Here is an 11,695-nt window from a genome sequence, read left to right as displayed (position 1 = left end):
CAAACCCCGTCTGTCACACACACACACACACACACACACACACTCGCATCTGAAGCGCGTGTCTCCTCGCTTTCCCAGCTCAACAAGCTGATTGAGTTACAGAGAGACTCGCGCAACCGTGCGCGCGCGTAACCTCACACCTCCTCCCTCCTCCCACTCTTTAATGATACAGAAGCATATCTGAGCAAATATTAATATCCCATTCGGGCTACAATCCCGAGGCTGGTTTGTTTGCGTTATCGCTTCCGAGAGGCGTTGCTCCGCGATAAGAACGTGTGTTTCTTACCTTGATTGCGCGTCAGATCATGTGGATGAATGAGACTGTACATGTAATGATTATTCAGCACTGAAACGCCAGCAGACACGTTCATATTTTAGCGAGCTGGTGGATGGGAGCTGTCGATGCCTTGTGTATGAAATATGACAAGGAAACAATAGTCGCAGTGCCCTTGGGGTGGATTCAGTGCGCGCGGCCGCAAACATTGAAGTTCCCCGGAATAGCGTGATATTGATTATTAAAAATCGCATGAAATCATAAGCATTAATGCGATGCAGATGCACAATGCAACGCAGATATATTGTGTATAACAGACAGTGCCTCACCCTGAACTTCAGCAGACGCTCAGTGTTTCTCCACAAATCCTGTTCATTCGCTCCCGAATCCCCAAATCAAGCATCTCGCGCTGTGGGGTAGTGTTGATGCGCGCTGATATTGCCCGATACAGCATCAGTTTATGGGGCTACATTGTTCATTTTCTCGCATCCACAACATTCCAGTCGACCCCGCCCCCCGGCGCTCGTGATTGGCTGGGAGACTCGGGGTGCCTCAGCACGAGCTATATTTAAAGTAAACAGGCGCACATCTGGCCAGCGGTGCTCTCGCGGTGCTCTCGCGGTCAAACACACGAGACCTCGAAGGTTAACAAACTATTTACAGAAGTGTTTTTGTTTCATTTAAAAAAAAAAAAAAAAGAGAGAAAGAGAGAGAGAGAGAGATCATAACAATGTTGGTTAGAGATGAGAGTCCTAATCTAAAATATAATTTACACGGTAAAGGTGGAACAGTGACGCTTCTGAGGCGGCATTTAGGCTGCTTATAAGAGGCATAAAAGCACGAACACAGAAATGAAAACTGTAAACATTGATACTAATTCAGTCTGGCTTTAATGCAGCATAGTGTCTTTACACTGATTTTCGAGCATGGAATAATAATAATGCTTTAATTTCTCTTTAATGATTCCTTACCGTTCCATTAACATATCTTTCAGTACCTTTGAGCTAGATATATTTGGGAAAAAAAATTCTTCCTGCATTAAAAAGTTAGTTTTTTTCTTTTCTTTTTTTCAACAGATTTAAACAGAACAGACTTAATTCTTGCTTGTTTACAGGCCTTTAAGGCGACACACACATTTCAGCATTTACATTTATTCAACAGACGCTTTTATCCACAGTACTTGAACCCACATGCACTACATAAAAATACCAATAGCTTATTAATATGTTCATTTGTGTAAAATACCACTGATGCAAATCTCATAATGCCCAGAACTCCAGTAGTAGTTGCACTTTGTGTTTTTAAATTTTTTTATATATACAATAAAAGAACCGGATAATTAAGATTCATTCTGAGTTTGAAAACTCAGTTGATATTTAATTCATATTATTCATAATATTATGATAATACTGTAAATATGTTCATAATCTTTAAATTTATAGAATGACTAAACCTAACGGTGTCTTTATACTTCTATATTTTTTATGTTATTCTTAAACTCTTGTTGTATGTGTGTGTGAGTGTGTGTGAAAGTGACACGTGACGGCCTCTGCATTTAACCCATCCAAGTTAATGCACACACATTAGGAGCAGAGTAGTGAGTAGTTAACACACACACACTGCAAACGTGGATACACACACCCAGAGCAGCGGGCAGCCTTTGTGTGGCGCCCGGGGAGCGATTAGGGGTTAGGTGCCTTGCTCAAGGGCACCTCAGTCATTTCCCACCGGTTCTGGAATCGAACCAGCAACCTTTGGGTTACCAGTCCAACTCCCTAACCACTAGGCCATGACTGCCTAGTGGTTAGTGAGTGAGTGAGTGTGTGTGTGTGTGTGTGTGTGTGTGTGTGTGTGTGTGTGTGTGTGTGTGTGTGTGTGTGTGTGTGTGTGTGTGTGTGTGTGTGTGTGTGTGTGTGTGTGTGTGTGTGTGTGTGTGTGTGTGTGTGTGTGTGTGTGTGTGTGTGTGTGTGTGTGTGTGTGTGTGTGTGTGTGTGTGTGTGTGTGCGCGCGCGCGCACTGGAAGCTTGTGTGTGTGTGTGTGTAAAAAGCTCTTTCTGATTGTGATCGTGTAAATATCAAACTACTGCCCTCTTGTGCTCAAACTGAGAACTCACATCTCTCACTCGCACTGCAGGCAACACACACTCATCCACTTATGAAATAAACACAAAATATTTGAAAAATAATTAATTAATGATTTATTAAACTATTTTGCATTACGTATGAAATATAAAACTTTCAGGTTACTTTTATCAAAATAGAAAAAAAATGCAATGTGTCTTCCATTAACCCTATGCACTTTTCTGCATCACGCTCCGGCTGATGTAGAGATTGATCATTGTGCTTTTGGAGAGAGAAGGTAGACTTTCTCCGTCAGTGAATCCAGTCCCCATGCTTTGTGCTTTTCCTCAAAGCCGTCTATAGCCTGGACTAGCTCTATAATGCAGTGTGCTCCTGAAATATGACAGACACGGCAATGAGCGAGAAATAAAAGCTCTGTGATGCAGAATAACAGAAACATGTAAATGAAATGGGTGAGATGATGTGTGTCAGAACAGTGACCAAAAACTCACCGAACATATTTTTTAAAACCTCTTCTGATACATAAAATGGTGGACCTGCATGTCAAATGTGGAGACAGAAGATCAAAAACTCTAAACTAAACACATGTGCTTTATAATGAATAACAATAATGCGTTTCTTTCCTAACGTTACCTTGGTACAGCTCAGGATTGTATTCCACTGTGTCCACCAGATATCTGCAGTCATTGTTCATTAAAGAAACAAGGAGAGAGCCGTACCTTTGGGACAAAGAGCAGATCTATTCAAAATACAATCCCACTTAAACCATAAATAAATAAATGGACGTGAAATGTTGATTTATTTAATACGTACTTTTCCCTGTCACATGGGTTTATGGCCACCAGTCCTCCTCGATCCCAAATCCCTCCGAACTTTCCTGCAACGGCACTGAGAGACCAAGAGAGATGTTTAAATGTGCTTTATGTTACACTTTATCATCTAAAATAAGTATAAAACGCACCTGGAGAACTTGAATAAATCACACTGATAGATGGAGATCTTTCCATCCGCGCTCTGAGAACAGGGAAAATGCATTAGTTGGGAGCGTGACACAGAAACATCACGCCGTGTGGAAGCATTGGGTTCATCCGTCTGTATTAATCTGAGGAAAGCCATCATAACAATACAGCGCATTCGTTTAAATGTACGAGCAGCCTTGTGTAACTCTGTGTCGTTCGCTTCCAGTTATTCTACCTGTACCAGTCACAAACATACTGGTTTACAGCACATTTACTTCACTTTGTTATTATTCTAGATATTTATAGAAGAAAATGAATCGGAAGTCTCGCATATTCAAAGATACTTTTTAATGTATTATAAAAAAAAAAAAAATTGAATGATTCAATGAGTCGCTTATAAAGACTTCACTTGTTTCATAACCGAATGAATCAGCGTTTTTGAACGAATCTGTTGAATGAATGATTCAATGACTCACTCATAAATACTTTTTTTACTCATTCATAAAGACTTAACTTGTTTCATTACCGAATGAATCAGCGTTTTTGAACAAATCTTTTGAATGAATGATTCAATGAGTCACTCATAAAGACTTCACTTATTTCATTACCGGATGAATCAGTGTTTTTGAACAAATATGTTGAATGAATGATTCAATGACTCACTCATAAAGACTTCACTTGTTTCATTACTGGATCAATCAGCATTTTTGAACGATTCTTTTGAATGAATGATTCAATGAGTCACTCATAAAGACTTCACTTTTTTCATTACCGAATAAATCAGCATTTCTGAACAAATCTGTTGAATGAATGATTCAATGACTCACTCATAAATACTTTTTTTACTCATTCATAAAGACTTCACTTGTTTCATTACCGGATGAATCAGCGTTTTTGAACGAATCTTTTGAATGAATGATTCAATGACTCACTCATAGAGACTTCACTTGTTTCAGTCGCGGATGAATCAGTACCGTACACATCAGTGTTTTTATCCGAATTATAAACTTTTATCCCAGTACTTCTGTGATAATCTGAATGATTTTAAGACTGAAATAATGATCCTATGTGATTGAAAAGACTGTTCGTGAAGCGGTTTCATGAGAACTGCTCTCCTGAATGTTCACTGTGACTGCACTAGTCAAAGGTTTACTAGACTTAGACGAATTGCTGTCATTGAGGAATAAGATCGTGTGGGTGTTTGAATCGAGGTCGACATCTTTAGCAGGATAGTAACTCGATGTATGATTTATGGGTCCTGTAACTATCATTGGCAAACACTAAGGATGACAAACTTGAGAGCTTCAGATACCTTGAAAAGCTTTGCTCCGGGAATAGCTGGAACTGCTTCTTCATTATAAGCAAGATCTTGTTCTTCAAAGAACTGTTTAATTCCTTTTTGGGAAATTTCAACTCCAACAACTGTGTGACCCATATCAGCCAGCCTGAGAAGAAATAAGAACATTTTAGGGAGCGCTAGGAAGATCTTTAACATTATTCATTGAAACAGACTTTAGACCTCGTACCATTTCATGTCTACAGATTTTCCACACAGTGGGAAGAAGAATCGGATCTCCTTTCGTCCACATACAACTTTGTCCAAGTTGTTTTCCAGCAATCTTCCAAAAAGTACAAAAAAAGGTGGATTGAAACAAATGAAAGTGTGAGATTCAGAGTGAAACAATACATTGATAAAATTGTATGGCTCCTTTATACATTTATGGATAATTCAAAATGAACATTATTTATTCGTAAGCAACACATGACGGCATCTAAATCACTGAGTTATGTGAGATGTATTAAAGACTAGGACCTATTCTGCCCTTTTACAGTCTTGATGCTGTCTCAGGCTCTACTAGAACAGGTTTTCCTGCTTGAATGTTGATTATTTTCCTCATATTCTCCATTGCTGAATCTCCTCTCTTCCCAGTCTGTCAGTAACGCTCTGTTTACTTCCTGTCTCTATGAAGCCCCTCCTTCTGAAAAGCACACTGTGCTCTGATTGGTCGGCTGGAGCAGTGTGTTGTGATTGGTTGAGCGCTTCAAGTGTGTTTGAGGAATGTCCCGCCCCTTACCATAACCGCCAGTTTAACACACTACTAACTAACTCAACCAGGCCCCGCCCCTTTATTCTGCGCATTCATTATTTAAATGAGGAATATTGTGACGTGTTCGTTCCCGGAAGAAACTCAAGACTACAATGGAGGCGTTTCAGGAGTTCAGGAACACTGACACTGATATGGAGAAGAACTGGAGCTGTTTCATCCTCAAACAGCAACATTACACACTAAAGACAGATGGAAAAGCATAATATTGTCCTCTTTTACATGCATGATTATAGTGTCATTAGTGATAAGTGTGTGATTACTTGTGCACTTCAGTTCTATGAAAACCAGTTTTTCCTTTCTTCCACCGGTCCTCCCACTCGGACAAAGCCATGACCCGGTTCGCCTGAGCAGACATTCCTCTCTTCTCTTCTCTCGGGTAGCAGACAGGTGCTATGTGCAAATAATAAAACACAAATTAGACATAATCATGCATAAGTTAGGAGAGCAAGATAAATAGGCTGATGAACATTTCAAAAATGCTGTTGTTGACGTCAAATGTTGTGCATCTAATCAAGCCACTGTCTGTCGCCCACGTTTATCGGTCATCAGATCCGTTTGTCCAGTTCGACGGGTTGCATTACATGCACTCATACTCAAAAAGCATGAACTAAACTATGCAAGATAAGGAGAATAACATCCAGACTAATAAAGTACACTTCTACTGCTGTTTCTGCTTTACAAATGCTTCATTTTATTATTCAGTCAACGTTGTGTCAATAATGGTGCATACTGTTGGGTCAACACAATTCAATATTAATATTTCAATGTTTGTTTTGTGCAATGATACATTTTTTGTGAGGTGATTTGCAATGTCAAATGTAACTTCTATACACTACATCCATTACCAAAACTGTTACAAAAGAGCCAAGGCTTCAGTGCGAAAGCGCATGATCTACTGTAACACTGAAGCACGATGACAAAGCATACTGTATCATGTCATCTTTTAATTGTTACTTTCTGTTCGTGCTAAAACTGACACAATATTACTATGACCTTAATAAATTCATCATCTGACTGATAAAGACTCTCACTGGACTTTCAGTGGCCAGTAAAAGCATTAATGTTAGACTAATTTAAAACATCTTTATGTGTCTTTAAAAAGCACTGAGCATACTCAGCCAGAACAACTTAATCAACATTTACTTCGAATCTGCAGATGACACTGTATATGTTTAATAAGATTTCTGTTTCGTTACCTTACTTTTCCAATTCAGCGTCCAAAAGTGCGGCTTGTCACGTGATCGCTTTCATAACAGGAAGAGTGTGTGCGTGATGGGCGTGGCTTCCGACATAACGTCACACGTCACAGTGGCGCAGCCCAGCCTTTCGTCACTGGCTGTCGTTAGATCATAGAAATACACACATAGACTATCATCTTCTACAACGATAAATGGTCAGGATCCAAGCCAAATTTTCTGCATCTTCTTCAGGAGAGCAAGGATTATTGCACCAGTCAGGAGAACATTGTCAACAAGAAAGCTAGAAAGACTTGTCATATCTTGAATGAATACAGTTCTTTGATTAATTAATCAATTTGTACACACTGGCATGTTTTGTATTTTATTTTTTATATTGTTTATGTTTTTTGGACGTATTAAGATATAAATTCTATATGATATATTGTATTCTACTAAAGTTTGTTGGATAATAAAAGAAAAAAAAAGAAAGGAGGAATAAAGCTTTCTCTATGGCCTGAATGTGGAAGAACATATATTCACATAATAATGTACGTTATGAATAAATGATGAAAGTACAGGCACATTTTTTTTAATGAAAATATCATATACACACATACAAAAATGGACAAATGATAAACCTAACAATCCTTTTATTTTCCCCTGTAGTTTTTTCCCCTCTTTTTTCTGTTGTTTCCTTCGATGCTATTATGAATGTAACAGGTAATAGTTGAATACACTGTGATCCTCTGTATATGTATGTTATGTTATTGTTCTTGTTATGCAATAGAATAAAATACCCTTTAATATAGAGTTAATACATAAAAACACAAACCAACATATTCTCACCAGTAAAAGGTTGTACCAAATATATATATATAAGTTTTATCACAAGATTGAAATCAAGGGGCCTTGTTGCCTCACTAAAAAAAAAGAAAAAAGAGTGAGTTACTGTGAAAGCGATAATGGCAGACAAATAACTTTATCCCAGTCCAAGAGATTGATCTGAAAAACCATCCTATGCTATACATTTTTTTTAGTATTGTTGTAAAAAGCATTAATAAGAGCATATCCATTTGGTGAAGGGAGAAGAATAAGGTCTTACTCATTTCCCCCTATTAATCCATCCATCCATCATCTTCCTCTTATCCGGGGCCGGGTCAGCAGTCGAAGCAGAGACGCCCAGACCTCCCTCTCCCAGACACTCCGAGGCGTTCCCAGGCCAGCCGGGAGACATAATCCCTCCAGCGTGTCCTTCCCCGGGGTCTCCTCCCGGTGGGACGCGCCCGGGAAGGCGTCCAGGAGGCATCCGGAACAGAAGCCCGATCCACCTCAGCTGACCCTCTCGATGTGGAGGAGCAGCGGCTCTACTCCGAGCTCCTCCTGAGTGACCGAGCTCCTCATCTCTACGGGATCGCCCGGACACCCTGCGGAGAAAGCTCATGTCAGCCGCCTGTATCCGGGATCTTGACCCACAGCTCATGACCATAGGTGAGAGTAGGACCGTAGATCGACCGGTAAATCGTGACAGACCGGTTCATCGACCGCATTACTGCAGAAGCTGCACCGATCCGTCTGTCAATCTCCCGTTCCATCCTTCCCTCACTCGTGAACAAGACCTCGAGATACTTGAACTCCTCCACTTGAGGCAGGAACTCTCCACCAACCTGAAGTGGGCAAACCACCCTTTTCCGACTGAGAACCATGGCCTCGGATTTGGAGGTGCTGATTCTCATCCCAGCCGCTTCACACTCGGCTGTAAACCGTCCCAGTGCATGCTGGAGGTCCTGGTCTGATGGGGCCAGCATGAGAACATCATCCGCAAAGAGCAGAGATGAGATCATGTGGTCCCCAAACCTGACACCCTCCGGTGAACAGATCCGAACAGATCTGATGACAAAGGGCAGCCCTGCCGGAGTCCAACATGCACCGGGAACAAGTCTGACTTACAGCCGGCAATGCGAACCAAGCTCCTGCTCTAGGGACCAGGCAAAGGGCCTCGGACCCCCAGAGCACCCTCCACAGGACCTTGAGGAACACAGCCGAATGCCTTCTGCAAATCCACAAAGCACATGTGGATTGGTTGGACAAACTCCCATGAACTGGAGAGGGTATAGAGCCGGTCCAGTCTTCGGAAACCGCACTGTTCCTCCTGAATCCGAGGTTCTACTATCGGCCGAACTCTCCTCTCCAGGACCCTGGCATGGCAAATCCTTTAGCCTGGAGTTCATAGTAAAAACTGTAATGTTGTTCTTTAACAGTCTGTCACTGTTTGCTTCAGTTTTGCAAGTCTGTTTTTTTTTTTGTGCAAAATCAGTATCATTAGTCTGCAGTGTAAAGAGGTGAAAGATGAATGCGTCGTCTACACTCAGAGCATTCGGGAAAGCATCTGTTTCTGAACATCAGCTCGTACGGTTGGCAGACATCAGGAGATAATTATGTCTTAATAAGTTCGTTCTCCTGGCCCGGTGGCCATCATGAAGGACTTTGATGTATTATTCTGAGCCAGTGATTTACTCGGCTTGACTTTTCAAAGGAATACTGTGAGACTCTGGCTTCAAGACCTCAATAAAACGCTCACAAAAGGCGATTCAGGATGTTAAATGTCAATTTGCTGTAATGAAAACAATACGAGCCATGAAAACGGGGCTTTACCCCATAACTGGTTTAATATACATTTAATTTGTTGCAGTGGCCGGAGAACGAGAGGCTTCTATCGCTGATAAATTAAGCTTTTTATTTATTTATTTTTTAGTGCTGGGCAACGACGAATCGCGATTAATCGCATCCAAAATAAAAGTTTGTGTTTACACCATATATGTGTGTGTGTACTGTGTTTAATTATTTTGTATATATAAATACATATGCATGTATGCAGTTAAGAAATATTTGCATGTTTGTACTGTATATATATATATATATATATATATATTTATACATAATTTATATTATATATAAAAATAAATATTCTATATATAAATAACACATTTTTTCTTAAATATATACAACATGCATGTGTGTGTATTTATACAAACGAATTATACACAGTACACACACATATATTATGTAAACACAAACTTTTATTTTGGATGCGATTATTCGTGAATAATATTTTCCCAGCACTAGTTTTTATTTTAATCCTGTTTGAAGAAGACTTTTGCATCTTAGTTTCCTCCTCTTTATTGTCTAATATATCAGCTTAAACACCCTTAAATGAAAAGTTAGTAAAAGCTCATTTCATTTCTATTAGTGTGATTTCAAAAAAATTTTTTGCCAGAATATTGTCGGGGGAAATATCCGTATGTGTTTCTGCCAATCTCCTGCTCCACTTCTCCTGATCCTTCAGAAGAAACACCAGAGTCTCTCATGAGTTTGCATTTGGAGCCGGGCATGAATTAAGCCCTAAGAAGAAGCATGACATTATTAAAGGAGCAGCGCTTAATTACTGAAGCGGCACGATTAGGACGTGTGTGTGTGTGTGTGTGTGTGTGTGTGTGTGTGTGTGTGTGTGTGTGTGTGTGTGTGTGAGCTCCCAGCAGCCTAACACACCGTATCATCCGTTACAGAGGCAGACACAAGCACTGTTAAACATTTTAGTGTGAAATTATGCATAATTGCATTACTTTCACTGTGATTTCACAGCGGGACGTCTCCTGTATCTAACGGCACTCTCAGAAATATCTCGTAAAATCTACAGTTCTTTGTCAAGCTGTGAGTTTTATTGAAAACAAACATTACTGTAAACAAACAATATCTTACTGTATTTCTATGATCCATGAATACAGCATTAATAGATTCTGCTGTGTTTTCTTATACCTGCTGGTGTTTGGTTCACGTGTGTGTGTGTGTGTGTGTGTGTGTGTTAAGGTGGAGACTGTATCAGACTGATGTCGTTCGAGATCATGTGTGTTTTCATGAATTATGTGATGATGATGATGATGATGATGACAGCATGTTTGAGGAAACTATAAGCCTGGTTTATGCCAACAGGATCAAGGTGTCGTTAAATGAGTTTGAGCAAAACGTTTGACTGATACCACGTGATTCGTCAAGACGTTAAACTTTTCAATTCTGTACCAGAACTTTTGAATAACATGTATATGAATATTAGTATAGACACCACTTCAGTTCCAAGAGCCTCATGCGTCTTTCCCATTATGTTTTCTGGACCTCACTGTATATACAGTATTTATATTGATAAATATAGTTTGATTACTATTCAGTTATTTTGTATGATATTATTTTTTTATTTTTTTTAATACATTCTGAAAAACCCAACGATTATTTTATGGAAAAAATTGATTAATGACAATTATCTCATTTTATTTTTAGTTTATTATATTCAATATTAAAATACATTTAAACATTTATAATTAAAATGTAAATATTATTTTTTTATAAAATATGGTTTGATTTATTTTTATATATACTATTTAATCATTTTATAAATAATCATATTTTTTTAATACATTTTAAAGAACTCTGAAAAAAACATTAATTTATGGAAATAATAATATAGTTTATAATAATAATAATAATAATAATGACAATTATTTCATATTATTTTATTTTATTCACTATTTGTATATAATTTAGAAATGTTTTTAATTAAAATATTTTATTATTTGTATTCAATGTTGTATGGTTTATTTTTATATATACAATTTTATATTATTATTATTATATATTCTATTATACATATTATTATTATTATTATTATTATTTTAAATACATTTTAAAGAAGCCTGAACAACCCAAGCATTACTTTCTGGAAAGAAAATAATAATAATAATAATAATAATAATAATAATAATTGAATCCTTTTAAAACCAAAGAATAGTAGAACCCAGATTTAAAAAAAAAAAGTTTTGATTCATATTTATGCTTGAACAATGCACCTTTAGGCCTTTTTAATTTATGCATATATTAAAGGTGCACTATGTAAGTGTTTTTGTCTTACCCTAAATCACTACGGTAAACCCCTATAAGTGTTTATATTGGGATATTTCCCTGCAGAGAAGAAGCTCCGGCCGCAGTGTTCCTCCGTATGATCCACTGGAGCGTCTCAGTCCAGCTTTAATGAAGATGTTTAGAGGT

The 11,695-nt window shown here is 38.4% G+C and overlaps 2 protein-coding genes across 5 annotated transcripts in view; both read right to left on the bottom strand.

The window, feature by feature from the left end:
* LOC309510953 (exostosin-1c-like) overlaps window positions 1-798 on the bottom strand; it is a 16,517-nt gene extending 15,719 nt beyond the window's left edge. Inside the window, exon 1 of one of the 2 annotated variants that reach the window (XM_082185974.1) lies at window positions 604-798. The gene's annotated coding sequence lies outside the window, so the exon portion shown is untranslated. Of the gene's footprint in view, window positions 584-603 lie in introns of those variants that run through there. The other variant, XM_082185975.1, reaches the window with a different exon arrangement.
* Window positions 799-2,448: 1,650 nt separating this feature from the next.
* On the bottom strand, window positions 2,449-6,723 carry LOC309510967 (putative thiopurine S-methyltransferase). 3 transcript variants are annotated; one of them, XM_082185996.1, is made up of 9 exons: window positions 6,625-6,723; window positions 5,684-5,813; window positions 4,842-4,934; window positions 4,628-4,760; window positions 3,318-3,370; window positions 3,170-3,244; window positions 2,990-3,075; window positions 2,848-2,892; window positions 2,449-2,728 (listed from the first exon to the last, which is right to left on the bottom strand). In XM_082185996.1, exons 2-9 carry the CDS (start codon window positions 5,776-5,778, stop codon window positions 2,610-2,612), a joined length of 699 nt encoding a protein of 232 aa, XP_082042122.1. In that variant the 5' UTR covers window positions 5,779-5,813; window positions 6,625-6,723; the 3' UTR covers window positions 2,449-2,609. The 3 variants fall into 3 exon arrangements, with proteins under 3 accessions (XP_082042122.1, XP_082042120.1, XP_082042121.1); XM_082185994.1 differs by having other exon boundaries at window positions 6,620-6,706; XM_082185995.1 differs by having other exon boundaries at window positions 5,684-5,810; window positions 6,620-6,701.
* Between the last annotated feature and the right edge of the window lie 4,972 nt (window positions 6,724-11,695).

Source organism: Leuciscus leuciscus (genome assembly GCF_965113295.1).
Source record: "Leuciscus leuciscus genome assembly, chromosome: 12".
In the NCBI taxonomy this organism is placed as follows: domain Eukaryota; kingdom Metazoa; phylum Chordata; class Actinopteri; order Cypriniformes; family Leuciscidae; genus Leuciscus; species Leuciscus leuciscus.
This window is presented reverse-complemented; position numbering and strand designations above follow the sequence as displayed.

What these genes read in the sequence shown, in the direction of transcription:
- LOC309510967 (XM_082185996.1), bottom strand. Translation starts at nt 5,778, where the DNA reads ATGTCTGCTCAGGCGAACCGGGTCATGGCTTTGTCCGAGTGGGAGGAC. An exon ending in CATAGAACTGAAGTGCACAA is followed by an intron (nt 4,935 to 5,683) that starts GTAATCACACAC and finishes ACTTTTTGGAAG; the next exon opens with ATTGCTGGAAAACAACTTGG. An exon ending in AAATCTGTAGACATGAAATG is followed by an intron (nt 4,761 to 4,841) that starts GTACGAGGTCTA and finishes ATTTCTTCTCAG; the next exon opens with GCTGGCTGATATGGGTCACA.